At 39.7% G+C, this 22,472-nt stretch overlaps 1 protein-coding gene across 3 annotated transcripts in view; it reads left to right on the top strand.

The window, feature by feature from the left end:
- The window catches only part of VCL (vinculin), a 56,529-nt gene extending 35,153 nt beyond the window's left edge, over positions 1–21,376 (top strand). Inside the window, exons 7-22 of one of the 3 annotated variants that reach the window (XM_066324068.1) lie at positions 1,127–1,217; positions 1,936–2,083; positions 2,964–3,117; positions 4,139–4,314; positions 5,324–5,514; positions 6,848–7,047; positions 7,545–7,673; positions 8,772–8,921; positions 9,494–9,602; positions 10,563–10,865; positions 11,439–11,563; positions 11,880–12,065; positions 14,965–15,174; positions 17,250–17,453; positions 18,069–18,173; positions 18,820–21,376. In XM_066324068.1, the coding sequence (XP_066180165.1) occupies positions 1,127–1,217; positions 1,936–2,083; positions 2,964–3,117; positions 4,139–4,314; positions 5,324–5,514; positions 6,848–7,047; positions 7,545–7,673; positions 8,772–8,921; positions 9,494–9,602; positions 10,563–10,865; positions 11,439–11,563; positions 11,880–12,065; positions 14,965–15,174; positions 17,250–17,453; positions 18,069–18,173; positions 18,820–18,966 (2,628 nt within the window). In that variant the 3' untranslated portion in view covers positions 18,967–21,376. Of the gene's footprint in view, positions 1–1,126; positions 1,218–1,935; positions 2,084–2,963; positions 3,118–4,138; positions 4,315–5,323; positions 5,515–6,847; positions 7,048–7,544; positions 7,674–8,771; positions 8,922–9,493; positions 9,603–10,562; positions 10,866–11,438; positions 11,564–11,879; positions 12,066–14,964; positions 15,175–16,006; positions 17,184–17,249; positions 17,454–18,068; positions 18,174–18,819 lie in introns of those variants that run through there. The other 2 variants (XM_066324066.1, XM_066324067.1) reach the window with 2 other exon arrangements.
- The last annotated feature ends 1,096 nt before the right edge of the window (positions 21,377–22,472 follow it).

The raw sequence follows: 22,472 nt of genomic DNA on the forward strand, positions 1-22,472 counted from the left end.
TTATGAATAGCTGACAGACCAACATGCCTGAATAAAAATGCCAGAATATTCAGTATTGTATTGTTAAAACTAAGCATGCAGAATGAACAGCGCCACAAAAATGTGGTATTTCTTTAGTGATGTCAGGATAGCACATGCCATAGCAAGATCACTGATGGTAGTAGGCTCCTCTTCAGAGGCAGTGGACATGGGCAGTCTGATTCCGATGCTGTGTGAGAGCCAGGCTTCTTTTTGTCATCTCCATACCAGTTGTGGGATCTTAGATACATTTTAGGTCATTTCCATCATATGTGTGGTAAAACGTTATTTTGGCCTTTCCACAACTTCTTACTTAGGTACTCGTTACTGTTTTCACCGTCCTTCCATTTATGTAAGACGGAAAACTTGTGGCCCCTAGTGGAGGGATGGCACATGGACAGCGCACAGACTGCAGAGAAATCAGAACTGGGAGGTTGTTTCCCCTGCAGCCAGAGGTGTTGGATACAAGTGGCATAACAGGGCAAGAAACAGCTTCTTTGGTGCTTCTGGTGGAGGCGTTCAACGTTTTAAACCATCACATATAAATACGTGTGTTTGTCTCCAAAGACATTGAGCTCCATATCTAAGGCTTTCAGAAGTCTCAGATAGTAGTAGCTGGTAGTCTTATTGTTCTGGAAACAGTAACTGTTTGACTTTAGGCAGCTGAGCAGGTGAGAAATGCAGATGTGCAGCCTCTTACACTGATGTAAGTAGTAAAATTTACTGGCTGATTTCCAGATATGGATACACGAATTACATCACAACTCTTCTATGTGCCCTGATGTAAAATGGAACTAACTTCAAGATGTGTGCTTATTCGAGCTCCAATTCTAGAAATTAAAGCACTAGTAAATAAAGAAATAAAAAAACCCACTAAAATTGCATGCATAATTTTTGCATTTTGAGTGAAATGAAAATGTCTGTTCTAACTGGAAAGAAGCAATTATTACCTGCTAGTTTGAAAATGGGTTTTGAGCTGCTTATATGAATGCATTTTTATAAGTAGACTCTGCTTTATAGAACCTTTGGTTGTGTTGATTACTTGTGCTTTGATTTTTTGTTTTGTTTTTGTTTTGAGAATCATTTTGCTGGTTTCTCTTTTGTAAAGGACACTGAAGCCATGAAGAGAGCTTTAGCCTTAATAGATTCAAAGATGAGTCAGGCAAAAGGTTGGCTGAGAGATCCAAATGCACCTCCAGGTAATATTTAAACACAAATCACAGCATAAAGTATTTTGACTTTTGAAGGTAATATTTCTGTTGTTAAGGACAAAATGGTCTTTAAGCATTAATAACCCTTACACAGTGGATTAATCTGAAGAAGCCTGTATTTATTCCTATCTTTAGATACTGGGAATTGAACAGGTTGTGTTAAATGACCTAGAAAGCTTTGCTGCTTCTCAAGGGTCTAAAAGATATGTATTCTATGGAACATGTATGTTCTTAATTTGCATTCCAGCAATAAACCCCAAAGCTTATGACTTGAACAGTACTTACTTACAGCCATAGCTAATATTTAAAATCCCTTCTTCTGTATTTTCAAATTTTTGGCTTGTTTTACTTTCAGTCTTGACATAGAATTTTTAGTATGGAAATCAGCCATAAACACGCTTAATTGCAATCACCTTTACTTATATAAGGGGATTGTTTAACTTTATATGTATCTTTAAAGTAAATAAAACTCGATAGAGGCCTGGTCCATTTTGATGTTGGAAGACCTTATCAGATGTTCTTCCTCTGGAATCAAAGCCAAACTAATAGAGTTGTAGAAGTTGGATGTGAATTTTTTTGATGTACGTCTCCATTTTTGATAAATGTACTTTCATGACTGAACCTAAGGCAGTTCACTTGACGAAGTAATTTTCTCATACATGTGGAGGAATGTCTTGTTTGTTGTGCTGACTGACCTGTGTTTCAGGGGATGCTGGGGAGCAGGCCATAAGGCAGATCCTCGATGAGGCTGGCAAAGCAGGAGAGCTGTGTGCAGGCAAAGAGCGCAGAGAGATCCTGGGCACGTGCAAAACCCTGGGGCAAATGACGGATCAACTGGCTGACCTCCGGGCCAGGTAAAGCTCTTACTTGGGGTGGACACTTCCCAAGTGCTATTAAAATGGTTTTTTTTGCAGTTGTCACTTCCTAACCTGTAGAAAAGTAGGCCAGAACTGTACTTTACCTTTTTTAGTTAAATGTCTTCTTTTTTCATAAGACTAATATGTTTCAATAAGAGAAGCGTTAATTATATAATATGATAATCGGAATGTCTCAAGTAGATAATTCTGAGTTTGCTTGCTGTCTAATGCATAACCTTTCTCCAAATTTAGGCAGAAAGGAAATTTTAAACTCTCCTGTTATGCCTCTTCTCCAAATAGGATATACCCCAATTACTGTAAGATACATGGATATTCTACTTTTCAGGTGTTTTTTGGGATGTTAGATCACATGTGGTGGTTGTTGTTTATCTTTCATTGGCAAGTTCTGCTGAACTTTGTGTCTCACATGACTGAGGCAGCTAAGATGTTTTATTTTTGTAATTTTTTTTAATTGACTTGCTGTCCTCACTTAAATATGGAGAGACTTTAACTCCTGCAGATTCTGACTCTGCAACAGTCTGTAAATGAGGAGAGAAGATGCTTGTCCTGGGTACTTTAATGGGACTGTATCCTTAAATAGCTTTACTTTTTGACACTTAAAAAATGTTTGTTCTTCTGAGAATGCTAAATGTCACATTCTGGAATAGGGAAAATATGCTCTTAGTTTTTATCTCTCTTTCTGTTCCTCAGTTATTTTTTGTTTCATTAAGGAGGAGGAAACAAAATATGATTAAATACTATATCTCTAGCAATAATTGCTGGGAATACTCATAAACAGGTTTTGTTGCCTCTTCACTAGAAAATAGCTTTTGTCAGTCCCGAGCTGAATCTGTGGTGCTCTTTTTGTCTGGGGCAGAGGGCAGGGTGCTACACCCATGGCCATGCAGAAAGCCCAGCAGGTGTCCCAGGGGCTGGACTTGCTCACTGCCAAGGTGGAGAACGCAGCCCGCAAGCTGGAGGCCATGACCAACTCCAAGCAGGCAATTGCTAAGAAGATTGATGCTGCTCAGGTACCACTAGTGATTAATACGTCCTTCAGAATGTGATTACATTGCCACTGTTAGAGCTGTTACACTGAATTACTGTGGTTCTTTCCAAACAAAACACAGTTACTTGAAGAACATAGAGAGGACACTTGCTTTAAAAAAAGAAAAATCTTTAATTCAGTAATTTCTGTAGTAATTGATAGTAATTAAGCATGCAGTGAGTTTTGTTTCAGTTGATATTTTTGGGAACTTACTTGGCATTACTAAAAACTTCTAGGCTATTAAAATGATGGAACACTCTAAATTTGCAAATAAACTAATCTTAGTAAAGAGAAGAAGAGTTTCAGATTGAACAGACTTACTTGTGGATAAAGCCAGAGCCCTTTCTTTGGGCTCTGTTTTGGGAGTAGAATTCAGGATTTAGAACTTCATATTAATGACAGAAGATAAATTATGTTAATGAAACTACATTTTCTTTCAATTGATCCTTTATTTTTCATACTCTTAATAGCCCTCAATGGTCAGTCTCTTACCCAGTGATGATTGTGATGGTCATCAAATAATGGACTGTCTATATACACACCTTATCTAAATGTGTGTCTGTGTCTATTATCAATATAAAACGATACATTAATATTACATGTGTATCAAAAGAAACAATAATGGGACTTTCAAGGTAGAGCTTTGTGAAAGCACCATCCTGGGCTCAAGAGCATCTCTTTACATTTTTTTCTGAAAGTCATATCAGTATCTAAAGGCAGTGATTCAGTTTTGCTTCTAAAATATTGTTGGCAGATGTTGAGGAGAGAGAGAATGTGAAATCTTTGGGTAGATTTTATCTAGTTTGATTTTTTTCCTCAAAGAAGAAAAACTATAGGGCAATAGAATAATTTCATGGTACCTAAAAACCAGAAATTGCTTTTGAGAAGTATTTTCTGTTAAATAAAGTTTTGAAAGCTGTATTGCTATTTCTTTCTCTATAAAAGCTTGTATAGAATAAACATTACTTTTTGTCTTCACTTGTACACATCTTCTTTCTATTAAGAATTGGCTGGCAGATCCTAATGGGGGCAGTGAAGGAGAAGAGCACATTCGGGGAATTATGAGTGAAGCAAGGAAAGTTGCAGAACTATGTGAGGAGCCTAAAGAAAGAGATGATATCCTTCGTTCCTTGGGGGAAATCTCTGCTTTGACAGCCAAGCTGTCAGACCTGCGACGACAGTAAGTATTTGTTTTAGCACCATGAATTTATTTGAATGTGGTTTTGAATTAATTTATCTTGTGAAATTTGAATGAATTTATTTTCATGTGCAGTTCACAGTGCTAAGTAAGATGAGAATATTGATAATTAAAATAAACCCTTTTTAGTTCTTCAGCCTAGTGATTTCTGTCTCAAAGCCTAGCTTGTACTAGCTTCCTTTAAAAAAAGGTAACCAGAGATGTATTGCATAGAAGTATTTTCTTTCTACTGCCTGTGGAATATTTGAGAAGGAAACTGAAGCCTAAAGAGCTCATTTGTACTGTCAAAACAACAAGGTGTAATGGGAAATATGTTTGTTTATGCAGATGGATGTCATCACTGGTTTTTGCTAAGTTTACTAAATATCAACGTGGAATATCTACCACTTCCATTGCTGTCAGTGTTCTAAGCTGTAACTGCAAACTATACAAAAGATAAGACTTTCAGGAGTTATATTTCTATATCAGTTTTGCAAAGAGGCTGCTTGAGAAGGGAAGAAGAGAAACAATTATTGTACAAAGTGTGATCTTCACCTAAGGCCGGTTGCAATGTAACAATAAATCTATTTCTCGCTTCATTAGTCAGATACTTTAATCACGTCTTTATTGAGCTTTAGCTGCAGTAGGTACTAATGTACTGCCTTTTGTCAAGTTTATATATAGCCTTTGTTCTGTGGCTGCTTACTCTTCTGGTTGTAATCTGTATGGCGTGATTGCAGTTGCCCATAAGACGGCCATGGAAATGGGAAATCAATTCTTACACCAGTACTGGCAATGACAGTACTATGCCTTCCCTCACCTCAGTGCTCTGCTGAACATATGTCATGTCCAGGTACCACAGCAGAGAATTGCCCCTCAGAGTCTCAACCCAAGTGTCAAATTCAACCTTATCTAAAAATATCAAGTACCTTTTATTGTGTCTTCCTGCTGAATTTGAGATTATCTGTAAATGATCTTTCCATGACTAGGCTCTTTTTTATTAAATCCATAGTGGGAAAGGTGACTCTCCTGAGGCCCGTGCTTTGGCTAAGCAAATAGCTACATCACTTCAGAATTTACAGTCCAAAACAAACAGGGCTGTAGCAAATACGAGGCCAGTTAAAGCAGCTGTCCATTTGGAGGGCAAGATTGAACAAGCTCAGAGGTGGATAGACAATCCTACAGTTGCTGATCGGGGAGTAGGTAAGTGTTTCTCTGTGATTTGCTCCCCAGTTTTAGAAACAAATCTGTCACTAATTTTTGTGGTGGAAACTACTGCTCCTGAGATACTGAGGATGCACTGAATCTTCACTGGTGTAGAGACCTGAAGATTTATAGCTAAATCCTGAGTGCAATTACAGAATTAAGCTGGCCTATGATTCTCTTTGTGTTCTTTCCTAAAGAATGGAAGAACATGTGCTGTAGAGTAGACAAACTTAAGATTGCTCCTTGTTTTTCTTAATTGCAAATATTGTATCTCAAATTTGAATTTATACCTCCTCCAGCAAATTGAGTAGTTAAGTCCTTCAGAGAAGAGAAAAACACTCATAAACCTGATCTAAAAGTATCACTTCTTGTATTGTTTCTGGGTTATCTGAGGAGATTGTTAATAATTAAAGGGGTTCTGATAATCCCAGTCTGCTCTCGATGAGCATATCACTGGTTCAAGAGTTGCTGGCTCTTGGCAGGATACTCATAAGAAAAGTAAATTAGGAATATAAAAGATGGCAGCAGTGCTGAGTGATTCTTGGATAGTCTGGTGCTGTGACAACTTCCTAAGTAATTTCAAGTTGCATCAAAAACTTGGATTACTTGTGGGGGGGGTTAGCATTAGCTTAAAATTATTCTTCAGTAGGTCTTTGATGGACTTAATACATGATGAGTTCTTTTAAAAGAATACCGCTATTGTATTATTGAAAGAACAGAGAATTACATTCCTATGAATAAGCAGGAAGCATCTGGAAGTGAATGAAGGAAATTACCCATGCTAAAAATAGCTTTTTTTACAGAAAAGCTTTTGACAGACTGTGGAGGCTTTGTAAGGTGTTCTGTATCCCCACTGACCCTTCCAACCCAGACTACTTGGCACTTGTTTCTTATGACTTCTGGAATTCTGGAAGAGGGCATTTGGCTTTTTAAGTTATGTTTTCTACTTGTCTTTTCTTCACCTCTTGCTCCTCATCTTCTAATGATGCGAGGATGAATTGCAGTATTTGGAATTTGCAAGTGCTTTCTGTTGGAGTCAACAGATGAGTTATTTAGAAATACCTGACAGGTGCCATGGTTATTTTTTGTCAAAGCACTCCAGTTAAAAGGATGTATCTCTAGCCAGAGTTGCCGAATTAAGCAAAAAGAAACTGGAGACGGTTGAGTTCCTCTCCCTGTGTGGTTTTGAACAGTAATTATTCAGTGATAAGCTGCACAAGGTCTTTCCTACCGCCTAGAGAGGCGTTGTCAGGACCCCAGGGCAGGGCCGTGTGCCCAGGTGCGGGCGGTGCCGTGGTCTGGCAGTGAGTGTTTGTGCCCTGTCCCCCAGGCCAGGCTGCCATCCGCGGGCTGGTGGCCGAGGGCCGGCGCTTGGCCAACGTCATGATGGGCCCCTACCGGCAGGACCTGCTGGCCAAGTGTGACCGCGTGGACCAGCTCTCTGCACAGCTGGCTGAGCTGGCTGCCCGCGGGGAGGGCGAGTCCCCCCAGGCCAGGGCCATTGCTGCTCAGCTCCAGGACTCGCTGAAGGTAAGGACCTGCTCTCCTGCTCACCGTGCACTGCAGCGCTTGGCTCCCCTGAGCGAGCCTTCCGTGTGTCAGGCATCCATGAAAACAAAAGTGTGGCCACACACCTGTAGGTTTAGCCAAGGTGGTCACAGCAAGCTTTCTAGAGAGGCCTTGTTATCATGCCATAGGGGTTAATTTCAAATCAACAGTTCAGAAGGAAAGTTTAAGTCTCTCCTAAAAGAAAATAGTGTGCCTGCACTGCAAATTTGAGGGGCAAGGTCTCAAATCATGCTCTTTGTAGCTTCTAATGCTGCTTCAAGGAGTGGTATATAAGCGTGGTATATTTCAGATTATGTAAAAGGTGATTATTTTGTCATACCTCTAAGGTAATTTTATCTTACTGTCTGCTGTTGGAATAGACTTTTTTTTTTTTTTGCGAGAGGAGGTTTTATGGGAATTGGACCCTTACAACTTAATATCCCTCTATCATATGCTAATAATTTTCCACTTTTTTAAAGGATCTTAAAACACGAATGCAAGAAGCAATGACCCAGGAAGTTTCTGATGTTTTTAGTGACACCACAACTCCTATTAAATTGTTAGCAGTAGCAGCCACTGCTCCCTCTGATGCTCCCAACAGAGATGAGGCAAGTATATCCAGGTGGTCTTTTTTTTCCCATGTAAGGCTTCAGTTATTGTTTAATTTTTACCTGAATTGGTATTTGGAAAAATAAATCAGTGTTCTGAATTGGTATTTTTTTCTCAAGTTTGTGATACATGCTTATTAATTCTAACAACATAATGATTATTATGCAAGCTTCTCCCGACTCCTGGAGACTGTCAATTGTATAACCCTGGAAACAACAGTCAGTTGTTCCTGACTTCAGTCAGTGGCAAAAATGTCTCCCTATCTTGTAGGTACCACATTGCCTTCAGTGGGCTACAGAATTCTTGTGCAAAAATCCCCAACACTCTAGTTGGTGGATTTTTATATCTCAGCATTACACAAGCTGATTACAATAGTCAAATTCATGCCAGAGTTAATCAACAGATTAAACCTGTTGCTGGATATTGTTTCCTGTTCTTGAAAACCATTGGCTGCACATGAAGTACCTAAAATGCAGTGTGTCTGGCAGTTCTGTTCGGCTATTTTGGCTTTTGGCTACATGATCAAAATAATTCCCAAGGCCTTGGAGAATTCAGCTTTATGGCAGGATAGCTTTTGGTCCAAGTATTCTGTTTCTTGAATATCTAGGGACTCTAAAAGGAGCAAATTTTTTTCCAGTGTGAATTTTTAGCATAAACTCCCTTATTTATTTTTTAAATATAGTTACTTTTGTATTATGGGTTTGAAGATGAATCTCTGAGCTAAAGTAGTTTTAACAGAGTATTTCTTGCAGCAGTAATCATCAGGAATTACTGAAGTTCATACTGTGAAGCTATAAAGTAATATATACATCTCCTTAGTTGTCCCATTGAGCTAAAGAAGCAAGTCTGGTAACGTAAAGATTAAAGAAAGCCAAATGCCTTTAAAGCTTTTGGGTCCTTTTGCATCCTCTCAGGGTGAGTTAAGTGGGGATGTTATGAAGGTGTCTCTGACACATTCTGAAGAAGGTCAGAAGGTGTCAGAGACATTCTGACAATTCTGAAGAAATTCTCACAATTTCTGAAGAAATTGTCTATTCTGTTCATGAGACTAGGGCTTTTTTAAATGCCTTTTTTTTTCTCTCTCTTCTCACAACTAGGTGTTTGATGAAAGAGCAGCAAACTTTGAAAACCATGCTGCTAAACTGGGAGCTACAGCAGAAAAAGCAGCTGCTGTTGGAACTGCCAATAAAACTACTGTGGAGGGCATTCAGGCAACAGTGAAATCAGCAAGGGAACTCACCCCACAGGTGCTTGCTGGGTTTGAAAGGCTGTTAGAAGGGCTGGGGTTTACTTCTGGGGAGTTTTCCTTATGCTTCTGTTCTCAAAGAAAGTTGTTAATACCCACAAGGAACATGATTGGAACTGACACTCTTAAAAGAAAAATGGCAAATATTTCTACACATGATGCTAAATAGAACAAAATCATCAAATGACTTCATTCTTCAACTCTTGGACAGAAGTGTCTGTGACTTATACTTGAAACAAAATAATTTTGAGACTTAGTAAAATATGTAATAAAAAAATGCTCCTTTTTATTTTCCAAAATAAACTTCTACCTAAATGTTGGTAGTGTAGTAAGTATTGTACTTTAGTGCTTTCAAGAGTTGTTCATAAGATAAATTAATATGTAATTGAAGTTCCAGAAGGAAGTATTTGTGCCAGCTAATTTCAGAAGTATGGTAGATCTTCAAGGAGCTAGATGTTGTACTAGAACTCATGAACTAGGTTTTCAAATGAGGAAGTGAAAAAACAAATGCATTTTCAACAATGTGTGTAATGTTGGTGTGTACTGATAATTAAAAATGTCATCTGTTGGCAGGTAGTATCAGCAGCTCGTATCCTCCTGAGAAATCCTGGAAATCAAGCTGCGTATGAACACTTTGAGACCATGAAAAACCAATGGATTGATAATGTAGAGAAAATGACAGGTAAAGTAGGAATTTCTGTTGAACATCCTACCTGTGGCTAACTAGCTTGTGTAGATTTTTCTCCATTTTGTTTGGATTGATGAAACATACAAAGAATAATGACTGATTAAAAATAAATTAAGAGAAGTGGGAATGTGCTTTCTGACTCTAGGAATATGTATATGTTACAGGATATACAAAATAGCTGGTTTCTATTCTGTAAATACTGACCTGTAGAGGAGCAAATCCTGCTTTAGTTCTTTTTTTGGAAAATCAGAATACCATCATTTTTTATTGCAGTTGCTATTCTAGCAGTATATCACTTGACAACTTGATGTTTTCATCTGTATAATCTTGGCATGTTGAAATAGGACAGATAATTAACTGAAAGAAAGAAAACATGTTCAAAGTATTGTAACAGCTCAATGAACACAGAGATTGACAAGGCTGCTGATCCTGCTGAGGCACTGAAATGTTTCAGTCCTTCCCAAGAGCAGATCCTTTGCACTGACCTGCTGAGCAGCTGACTGTGTGCTATCTTCTCCTTCATCCCAGTAATTAAATCCTGGGTATTTTAAATCTCACTGCCTTGTCACTATGAATCACCCTTATGTAAAAAGCACACCCAAAGGGATATTTCCTTTGGAATGAATGGTAGAGTACAAGAAGTACTGAATATGCTTAAAGAAATTTGGTGTGAAGAAAGAATCTCTGCTGCATGTACTGTATAAGCCAGTTCTTGACGAAACTACATTTCATGGTAGAGGAGTAAGAGCTTTACCATGGTAACTTGTCACACAGGTCCAACGGAATCAGCAGTTACACTGCAGTGGTACTTTGGTCTGATTTCCATGCCCTCCTCTGCTCTTCCCCACACCCCAGTTTAAAAATACTTTTCTGGTTTTGAATTATCTCTGGAATGCCAAATATTCCTTTCTACAGATGAAACTAGAATATTAATGTATTTAACTTTTATTCTAGGGTTGGTGGATGAAGCCATTGATACTAAATCTCTCTTGGATGCCTCAGAAGAGGCCATTAAGAAGGACCTGGATAAATGTAAAGTTGCCATGGCCAACATGCAGCCTCAGATGCTGGTAGCCGGTGCCACCAGCATTGCCAGGAGAGCAAACCGCATCCTGCTGGTCGCAAAACGGGAGGTGGAAAATTCTGAAGACCCTAAATTTCGGGAGGCTGTTAAAGCAGCCTCTGATGAACTGAGCAAAACTATATCACCCATGGTAATGGATGCTAAAGCTGTGGCAGGCAACATTTCTGATCCTGGTAAGGATTCAGCTAATTTAAAATGTGCCTTTTATTGACTGGAGATGATGTGAAGTAGTGCTCATTTTTTCTTATACAGCTGTGTATCTCCTTTTATGTGAATATGGTGTGCACTTACATCTCAGAATGATGAAATCAAGCTCACACCATTAACTGCTGCATCCTGCTGTTCTAAAATGCAATCAAAGGGCTTTGGCATATTCAAGGGAAAGGGATTCAGCATTCTAGTATGATATGCAATTTCATGTTCTTAATTAGAAGCGTTTCTTACTGGTTTTAAGTAGTGCTGCTTTATATAAGAAAATATTATGTCGTTTTTATGATTCTAAAAGTTGTTCAGGGAATGACTGTGGCTACTGATTGTGATTAGTACTCAGCCAAGGCTTTATTGTATGCATGTTGCACGAACATTTCAAACATGCAAGTCTGCTGTAAACAATTTGGTAGTTTTCAAACACACATTTAAGTGTCCTTGGCACAATACGTTATAGAAGTAATTTTTGGGGGTAGTGTTCTAAATGTTGCCAAGTTCTATTAAATTGGTATTAAACTGGTGATGGAATTTTTGTTCAGGTTTGCAGAAGAGTTTCTTGGATTCTGGGTACAAAATTCTGGGAGCTGTGGCCAAAGTCAGAGAAGCCTTCCAGCCTCAGGAACCAGATTTTCCTCCTCCTCCTCCTGACCTTGAGCACCTTCATGTAAGTGTAGGTAGTTTGTAATAAAAAACACAGTTGTCATTGACGTGTGGATTACACCGAAATTACTTAAGTGCATTATTATTCCTTAGAAATAAAAGGTATTGTCTGGTCAGCCATGCATACAAGTAGATTCAAGTCTGAAAAAACCAATCCAGCTTACAAAAAGAAGGATTCAAACACAGTATTTTCTTTAACAGGAAGCACTTGAAAAACTGGGAAAAGACCTGAGGTCATAGAGTCGTGTCTTGCCATGACACCGTTTACTCAGTCTTTGCTCTATTTTCATTGCACTCAATCAGATGTTTGCCTTCCTCAGCTGACTGACGAGCTCGCTCCTCCAAAACCACCCCTGCCAGAGGGTGAGGTTCCCCCGCCCAGACCACCACCACCTGAAGAGAAGGATGAAGAGTTCCCAGAGCAAAAGGCAGGAGAAGCAATCAATCAGCCCATGATGATGGCTGCTAGACAGTTGCATGATGAAGCCCGGAAATGGTCTAGCAAGGTAAGAAATTGTTATAACTGTTTTGTACTGAAAAGATTCTCTTTAATTTTATTTTTAGGATCAGTGTGTTTCGTCTTATGACAGTGTCTTTCACAGACTAAATAGAAAAAAATCTCCTGTAGGAGGAATTAAAAAAGTCTTTTCAAGATGAGAGTGAACGAGGGTCAACAATGCTTAGAACTGCTAGACTGCTTTGGTAACATACCCCTGGGAACACAAATATGCTCTGTATGCTAAGCTGTTTGTGATCCTTGGTGCTGGTATTGCCTGGAGAGTCACTAATACTTATGCTTTTGCAGACTGACAAGCTGATTGCTATATTAAAGTGACTTTGAAAAGTCTGTAGGAAAAGTCCATGTGGATGTTGCAGATGCCAGCTGCAGGAATAATGACCTGATTTGCCGGATTTGCTTTATTCTGGAAGAAGCTGCAAGATACTTTGCAGTTACTCTGATGCATTTATGATGGGAAAAATGACCAGATATAGGTGGCCTGGTCTCATTCTTTTATTGGAGTGAGTCACATTTGCTGTAAGACTGAAATCCTGAATTTCCTTCCCATTTCGGTGCTATGATGAAGAAGTGTGAATTTGTTGGTCTCATAAATGCTAGTATCAGTTTGTTTTGCTTTTCTTTTTTCTCCCTCCTTCCCCTAAGAGTGACATTTTTCCTCTGGCAGAGGCTGAATGCTGGGTAAGAACTTCAGAGATTTAGGCTTCTACAAGTGTAAATTTAAGGTTCAGAATTTGGCTTTTATAATCTCACTCTTTGTCTGCACTAAATTAGGTGGTGAGTAAGGAGATAAACTTGAATAGCTTACAGAATCAACTTCAGTGCTTGGAGCTAAAGGAACATCTGTTTTGAAAGCACAGATAAAATACCAAAGTTTCTGCAAATCTGTTTGGATGTCTCTTATCCAAAATCCAAAGCTTTGTCTGTCCCATTCTTCTGGATATACCAAACACATTTTTATATGACTTAAGGTACAGTACTGGAATGTAATTGTGATCTCAGAAGGCAATTTTGGGACTAAAAGCCTTAATTTTGGTTTCCTAAAGGTGTTTTGATGTTGGAATCCCAGAAGTGGTAACTTAACAATACAGAGTAGATAATTAAATGCTTTTACCATATATATACATTCTCAATTAGATAGTGCAAAGCCAAGAAGCAGACCCTAAAACTCCTTGCTGGTTATGAAAGGCCTCCGAGCTCAGTGGCTTTAGATTATAAAACACTGTGTTTGTTGCTGTTTCTTTGATTTGAGACTGACAAACCAGTAAGATAGCCTGGCAATTGTCCTTCCAGTTCTTTTTTAGCAGTATCATTTTAGCAATAGGAGCTCAGTTATTCTCAGGCTGTTTTGGGGGAAGAAGTTTTAAAAACCCTTGTGAACTTTCTGAACTCACGTGGTTGGTTGGAAGAGGGATTGATGGACAGTGCTACTGAGGAATATGGGCTAGACCTGGAAAAACACAACCATAAGGTCTTGCTTATATGAAGTCCCAATGGACTGTGTGTCAGCCATTTTTGCCTTTTTGCTGATCACTTTAGGTACTTTACCTGTAGTGAAGCGTGTGGAGGGTGGGTGAACAAGTACTTAGTCTTTACAAATATTGATAACATTATTCATTCTTCTAAGAATGAAAATCTGGTTTATCTCCTCCTTTACGAAGGCTGCTCTTCACTGAGTGTCTTCTGGGCTTTCATGTACTCCATTTTACTCATGAAATAGCAGCTGAACAATGTCTATTGCTTTAGTGTCCCTGGCTTCCCCCTCATTTGGATAAATCAGAAAATGAGGGATATTTGGATACTTCTCATTAGCTTGAGACTTAAAAGCTGCCTTTGAAGGTGAGTTGATTTGGCCTTACAAGTGTTGGAACTTCCAAAATTCCTGTATGTTGTTGTTGACAAACATGGGGCTTTTTTCTAGAAGAGGCTGTATCTAAGCAAAACACAGTTGCAAATGCAGTTTTTGGTAAGGGTACCTTTACTTTTATTGCACTTGGCTTTAGTTGAAGAAATACAGTTAGTAAACTTGTAGAGTATTGAAATATTGCTGTCTTATTAATGCCTATATTGTTATGCCTCTTACCTCTTCCTTGAGAACTTTTCTAACATAATTTATTTTCTTGAAACGCCCCCCCCCCCTTTTTTTTTTAAGGTAATAGACACAACATATCGTGGCAAAACAGTATCATGTGCTTCATAATCCTCTTTTTAAATTAATTTAATTTCAGTCTTCTTTAAGAACTGTAATGTTCACAGTATTCATGGCATTCAACATCACCTCTTCTTTTTCCAACCCTGTGTTGCTGTTTTACATGTTGTGTGGGACCTCAGTGCTCACTTCTACGGTGTCTTCCATCCCATCTCTGTTTTTTTACTCTACAGCAAGTAGTGTCCGTGGCTTTTCAGTGCTCCTGCTGCTATCTGCTCTTATCACACATATGAATGGGCTTCAGTACAAAGCTTTGTATCTGCACAAATACCACAGTCATCAGCTGCTGTGCCTGCTTCTGTGCAGTCAGAACGGCTTCCATTGAGACAGAAAAGCCATTCATTTCATTGTTGACCCGCCAGTAAAATGTTGTTCTGTGGGTCAGCCTCTGTCTGCAGAAGCTGAGTGCTCAGATGGAAAATGTTGCTGCACATTTAAATTGTAACTTCTTAATATTTTTGGTAACTTTGGTTCACAGGTGAACAGTTTGTTTCTTTCTGCTCATCTTATATTCCTTCCCCTCCTCCCCTTGACCTGATCCTAGAGCTGCCTTGTCAGATCCTGAGAGGCCAAGAGGATGTTTTTGTCACTAAAACTGCTCTGTTTGTGCTCTTCTACCAAATTCTGCTTCTTGTACTAACTGTCCCCTGTTTCTCCACCCTTGCTGCCACCTGCAAAGCCTGATGTGACTGTGATTAATGAAGCGGCTGAGGCTGATGTAGATATAGATGAGGAGGATGATGCAGATGTTGAATTCACTCTCCCCTATGACACTGAAGATGATTACGAGCCTGAGCTGCTGTTAATGCCAACCAATCAGCCCGTTAACCAGCCCATTCTGGCTGCTGCTCAGTCTCTACATCGAGAAGCAACCAAGTGGTCTAGTAAGGTACTCCCGAGTCCCCGGGGACTGAACCGCGCGCATCCGGCCACTTGGAACGCTGACACATTTGCATCACTCTTGATCCCTGCGGGGCCGCCATCCTGAATGAATAAGTGTGTCTGCACTTCATTTTGAGGACTGAGAGTGGCTTCACGAGTTTGCTAGATGTTTGTCAGTGCCGGATTGAAGCTTGATTGGGGTCACTTATTAATATTCAAAGACTTTCTCTCCCTTTGCATCTGCCTGGTCTTCTTTGTTATGGCAGTTTTCAAATTGTAATAGGGATTGTCTCCCTCCCCTTCGGTTCCTTCTTCCATTCACTTGGGCTACCTGGAAGCCATGGTTAATGGTTTCCTAATGACTTCCGGATATGCAGAGTTACAGAATTCAAGAAGTCATTTAAGGTGTCTATTGTGCTTGGCCTCAATTGATGCCGTCAATTAACATCCCTTCCAAGGAGGAATGGCTTTGTATGGCAGTGTTTATGGAAGAGACTGCCTGACTGCTGGCTTGCACTGGGCTGTATTGCAAATGCTGGTCTTGAGAGAATTCTTTTCTGAAGAAGCTGCACTGAATGCTGTTAGCTGCTGAATTGAGATCCTGTCTATATGAAACCAGTGGAAATCTAACGAGGTTCAGACATTCACACGTAGCCTGTCTTCTGTCTAAGCACAAGTGTTTGCAAGACTGGGCACTTTTCATAGCATGCTGCAGAAAATAAGGTTGGTGTCCCATAACAAACAAATATTAGGAGAGAGTGTGTGTGTATAATTATGTAGATAGTTTTACTAAACGATTTTATTAAAAAGGGCTTTAAAAATGTTCTTGTCCTTTTCAGATTCTGGTGCTTGGATAACTTGTTAGACACTGATCCTTCTACGTGAAAACATGGAAAAGCTTTGTGTTATGTCATTTATATCCTAACTGGTTATAGTAGAAACTGTTTAGCTAATAGGTCACAGTAACGAATGGTTCAGCTGCTTGGATCACTGTGTCTGTAAAATGCCTGGGATATCATCTTGAACTGGCTCATAGTGAGTCACAGAAGTGTGTGCACAGGGTAGAAGACACCTTGGCTTATCTGGGTTCTCACTGTATTCCTTGCTCTGAACTTCATCAGTCATTGTGTGGGATCATTCCAGGGAAGGCATGTGCTGATACTTAAACTAACTCTGCTACTATTTCAGCCACACAATAGGAATGCTTCAAAGCACCAAATAGTTCTCTTTTGACTAACAGCATTCTGTGAAAGGGAGGAGGTTAAATATACTAAATGTACTGACAGACTACTAACAATCAGCTAGGTCTGCTTTCTCTTGCACTAGGTTTCTCTTTGGAACAGTGTATAAGAAATGGGTTTGCCTTGGTCACAATTAATTCACGTGTTAAATATTTCTAAAATGTATTTCTATGACTGTAAATTTTGATGTATAAGAAATCTTGATTTTAATATAAGAAATATCACTAGATTGTCTTTTGATAATCCATGTTCTTCTCTCCTAGAGAGATTGTATCAAAAAAGATTTATTTTCAAGCAATAATTTTTAAAAAGGTACAAGTTGCATCTCACTTCCACATTACCGGTGACTAAAGTTTTCTGTGTCAGATTCTCTTCCATTTACCCTTTAGCATTATTAGCAGCATAGCTGGTGCTTTAACAACTTCAGTTTCAGATGCCACTGAAAATTTCATGCTTAACTGTTATGACTGTAACTGGGTTAACAGGTTGTTTAGCACATTTTTTTTTAACTTGAAAAGAAGTCTTTTTGGGGGAAAATCTGGAATTTCCAATGCTAATAACATCCTTTATCCTAAAACCTAGTCATCAGAACAGTAACTCATTCCACGGACAAACTAACACTTTACAACTTCTTTTTCAGTTTTGAAGTGAGCTTTTTTCCCCCTGAGTGTCAAGAAAAAAAAAAAAGTCAGACGTGTAGTCAGAACAGCTCTTCCCTGTTCCTTGAAGAAACCTCCTCCGCGTTCACGAGCGGTTCTCCCACCCTTAACCTGCCGGAGTGTCCCGGCGGGCGCGCGGTGCCGCGAGCGGCGGCGGGCAGTGACCGTGTTGTTCCGTGCAGGGCAACGACATCATCGCGGCGGCGAAGCGCATGGCGCTGCTCATGGCGGAGATGTCGCGCCTGGTCAGAGGCGGCAGCGGCAACAAGCGCGCCCTCATCCAGTGCGCCAAGGACATCGCCAAGGCGTCCGACGAGGTCACCCGCCTCGCCAAGGAGGTGGCCAAGCAGTGCACGGACAAGCGCATCAGAACAAACCTCCTGCAGGTAACGGGCAGGGCCTCCAGCGCTGCTTGGGCTGTGCCTCGCTCAGTGCGAGCGAGCGCGGGAGCTGTGCCTGCAAACCTGGCATGTCTTCCCTTGGCTTGTCAAGTTTGGTCCAGGTCTGTGTTTTTAGATCCCATGGGAATACGTACGTACACTTGTGTGAATATATATTCTGTCAAGTTACAATTTGATGTTGAAAGAACTTCTGAAAAAATACTCATCTGTCCTAAGTCTGCATTGTTGTGTATTTCATTCACTCAATTGCTTTGCATCAAAGAATAGTACCAGAAATGCAACAATTCTAAGTTTTCTCAGTCTCAGACAAATATATATATATCTCATGCTATTCCTAACCAAGCGGACATTTGACGAGTATCAGGAAGAACGGAAAAATGTCCGCTCCATCCCAAATATTCCCAAAGCAAGTAAAATAGGATTCAAATATCCTACCAATATTTATCAGATAGTCTTGAAGGTTATAGGATCACCTGTATCCTCATTCATTTTCTAATAGTAAAAGAAAATAAAGATAAAAAAGTTTATCTTAAAAAAATAAATGCATTAAGGTATTGGTTCAATTTACAATATGAAGTGGTTTTTATCCCTGTTACTTAGGTCTGTGAGCGAATCCCAACCATCAGCACACAGCTGAAAATTCTCTCCACTGTCAAAGCTACCATGCTGGGCAGAACTAATATCAGTGATGAAGAGTCGGAACAGGTAAGAGGTGTAAAGACTGATGACAGCATGGAATTGTTGATCACTTTTATGGGGACAAATACACAACCTGTTCCATCTATCAGATGTGTTCTGGGAATTTGGTGCTGAAGCTCACCTCAGCTGTTTAGGGAAGATAGCTTTAATACAGCACCTTGGTTTCTGGCTCAAACGCTGCAGTTTTGCTTTAGCTTGGGTTCCAATTTTGCAATGAGCAAGTTGTTAATCTGCTTCGCGCAGTGGAAAGCCGAAGGGAGGACCCAGGCTGGACCTGGGAGGGGCAGGGGCGCCCTCGGGTGGATTCCAGGGGAAACGTTTATTTTCCAACATCATCTCGCGTCCCCTGCAGCTCAGTGACCTTCCAAAAATATCTTTCCAGGAGAAACCCGGCAGCTTTGCCTTCCGAGGGAGGGTACTCTACTTAGTGACATTAAGGTTGTATTCAGATTTTGCACAAATACACGGTGAGGAACAGGAAAGTTTTGTTTTGAGTCAGGATAGCACTTGCTGGTTCTCAGAGACAGTCACTTCACTTACATTTTCATAGTTTCAGGTGGCAGACTTAATATATTTGTACTGGGAGTCTTTGTGCACAAAAGGTTTACAGGTATTTACTGATATATTGGAATTTTTTTCTTTTCCTTGACAGGCAACTGAGATGTTGGTTCATAACGCCCAGAACCTCATGCAGTCTGTGAAGGAAACTGTGAGAGAAGCAGAAGCAGCATCCATTAAGATCAGAACAGATGCTGGATTCACTCTTCGCTGGGTCAGAAAGACCCCATGGTATCAATAAATCCTTGCCACATTAGTATTGTTTTCTGTAACATAAAATGCCTTTTTTGGAAACAGAAGAGATATATTAACAGCAAAAGGTGCTGTATACATGAGCTTAAGATTAGCTTATGCTAATGCCCCATTCTAAGGGTATGAATTAGAAGATAATGCATTTCAAATGTCTTTGGAACACATTTGATGTCCAACACCTCTAATTTGCTGCCAGCAGTAGACAGTTCTTGTAATTTAATTTTTTTTTTTTTTTTTTCTTTTCAAGATTCTCTTAGTGAATTATGTACTCCTAAAAGCACATTTCATTTATAACTGTATATTCCAGTAGTTTCCATGTGAAGATGTAAAACATGGACCTCACTTTAAGCTTGTTTCGAGAGTTCAGGACACTTGGTTATTTGGCAGTTTTTAGGGACAATCATAGATAGAAACATTCAACTTCTCAACAGGATTTTATTGGGCTATTCTAAAACCATGCAGAAATGATGGAAGATGTGGGGTTTTTGATTAAAAGAAGGGAAGGTGGGGCAGCAGAACAGTTGTAAACTGAGGATCAAAACTCCATGTCTGAAATGCTTTTTATTTTTGCTTTTGATTCTTGCCTCGCAACAGTACTTTAAAATAAACTGGAGCTGTCCCTGTCCCCCTCCTGTCCCCCTGTAGGTAGGCATTCCAGAACTCTCATACTGTACTGAAAGGTTTTGCAGATGATGTTAGTGGCACGCCACTGACAGCTTGAGCCTTATAGCTGGAGACCTTAAATCATGGAACTCTTTCCTTGCTCAATTCAGCAATGTATTGAACTGAAAAATCCTGGTTCTCAACTGCATGTCCAGGACCAGAAAATGCCACATGCTGGCTCTTTTTGGAAAACCAAATGAGCACATGCAATTATTCTTATTTCCGTCTTTCCTCCATCTAATGTTATTCCAGCTGCTCAAGGTGAAAATGAAAAGAGAAAGATACTCAATTTAAAAATACCTTTAGCCTCACTGATCTTCTTTCCAACAATGCATAAGCTTTTTCAAACCTGAGCTATGCAGGGAATATGAAACCCTCTTTAGGTAAGCTGGTGGCTACCAGCAAATGGTGGTTCCTAATGCTGCACATACCTCATTATTTTTACTGCTTGTGGAGTTTGGAGTCTCAAAATACTATTTTTCAAGTGAATTGAACCAAGTGTTACTGTATCTTTAAAAAAAATTCCCTAACAAAATGACAACAATGAAGCCAAACTCCCTCCCCTTACTAAAATAGACTTGTGATATTTTATCCCTTCTTAATTGAATATGCCTTCATATCTATATATTCACACACATTCATTTAATTGCCCTATAGAAAGGAAAACTTGAGAATGAGTTTCTACATTTGCAGGGAATACTTGCAGACTTTTGCCCTAATCAGCACTGACCTCATAATATCCTCTTAATTTGCTGAGAATTGTTGCACGATCAAACCACCTTGAATAGAAGTGTCCTTGGGGGAAAACTTCTCTGTCTTAACAGCTGAAAGGAAGAGACAGACAAAGCACAGCCAGCTGTCCTCTACCTGCCTGCAACAGTTATTCTGTGCTTAGACCTTCTCCCCTCCATCCCCTTCATTGCACTGTTATCTAAAAAGGGAAGTGAAACTGTTGATAATACAACTGTCTCAAACTGACCTCAGCAAGAGAAGGCGTGTGTTCGTCTTGAATTTGCTCCTTGTGTCTGGGTATTATAAAATATTTGGTACTTAGGATCTTTCCTTGGTACTGTCTTCTTGCAGTTACCTGCAACAGGAAGAGGAAGGAAGGGGTGCCAGAGCCTTAACCTGGATGCATTTGGTTGGTTTTTCTTTAACATAATTTTAATGTAGTAATTTCTATTTAATAGTACATAACACTGAATACGTAGGGATTATTTTAAAGGGATTTTCTAAATAGTCTTCCTGTATTGCTTTTCAATGCTCCTCACATCCCCTCATCCTGCTCCCGCCTTCCAGGCTTCTCTTTGAGATTTTTTAATTATTATTATTTTAGCATCACTGTTTAGTTGCTTGAATGATATTAATGCAATATTACTAATGCCTTTAATACATAATTGTTTATGCCAAAGATCACTTTTTGTTTATTGAGGAATGTTTGCAGGAGAGTTATGAATCATGGTTGCCTTTGATATTCTTCCAGAATGTTTGCTCTAAGTTCTCAAACTGTTTATAGAAGCCGAGATACCTTGTCCACCTTATGCAATTACTGCATTTTTGAACACTATTGGTCTTCAGACCTCAAGTGCAGCAAAAATTTGAATAAGACCATGAATGTCACTTAAAAATGTTTTACCACTATAAAACTTTGTTTATAAACCAAAATGTATTGTATAGTCTAATGTTTTCAACCTTTCTTTGGTTCTGTTAAAACAATAAAAATGCATTTGTACAAATATCAGCTTCTGAGTGTTAATGATAACAGCAGCAGATGCTGCTGTAACAAGAAGAGCAGCAAAAAGCTAAAGCAAAAGAACAGTTGTTTCTACATGTTCTGAACAGAAAGAAAGTGCAAAGTTTCTCAAACAGGGGAAGATTAAGCAAAGGGTTTTTTGCCTTTTGTTCCTGTCAAACTAGTAATTAAAGAATTTACTGGAAGCTGTGCTCAGTGGGAGAGAACAGGAGATTTTCCTGAGGCCTGACAGTGATCTGCTCTGTTGTGAGAACTTGTAATGGGCTTGGCCTGGTCCTGTCAGTAAGGGAAGAACTGCTACTCTGACCAGCATCTTGTTAATATGAATTTTACTTCTCAAACTGAATGCAAGGGTGATTACTGTGAACCCCCTGTTGTATTTCCTTCAATTCATCACGGTAAGAATGTCTTATAAACCTTTCTTGCTAAAAATTTCTACCAGCACATTGGGTAGAATCAATGTTTATTGGTACTGTAGGACCAAACATAGCCCCATAGTGCCAGAAGGTACCTGGTATTTAGTAATCATTGATAAAATTCAGGGTTTCATACTGTTCTCTCCATATCTGAAAGAAGATGAGACCCTGACAACCACCTTTGTCAGCACTCCCAGAGCTGTACAGGAAGAGAAGGGAAGATAAAACTTGTCAGTGTAACTCCTTGCTAATGATACCCTCTGATTCCTTAAACTCTACTCTTCAGAGATGCTGGTATTTTTTTTTTTTTTTGAATAACAGAACAGGAACACAGGCCCCCTTCTGCAGTTGAGCTTGCAGTGTTTGGAGATACAGAAGGAACCAGCATATATACAAGGAAACGTGTTGGCCTCACACACCTGCAACTATTTCCTTGACAAAACAAGTTTCCTACCAGTGAGTGCAGTCCTTGCTGCCAGTGAGTTGTGGAGATGAGCTGGGCTTTCCCCTGCCAGCAGTTTTTGTGCCAGCTGCCCTGGTGCCCTGGAGGCCTTGTTCAGTCACACGCGGGAGGCAGCGCTGGGGTCGGGACTGGAGCTCTGACACTTCTTTACGTCCTGGCTCAGGAAGGGTGTCAGCTCTGAAAGGCTGTGGGCCAGCATT

The sequence above is a fragment of the Sylvia atricapilla genome, chromosome 8, assembly GCF_009819655.1.
Source record: "Sylvia atricapilla isolate bSylAtr1 chromosome 8, bSylAtr1.pri, whole genome shotgun sequence".
Lineage (NCBI taxonomy): Eukaryota > Metazoa > Chordata > Aves > Passeriformes > Sylviidae > Sylvia > Sylvia atricapilla.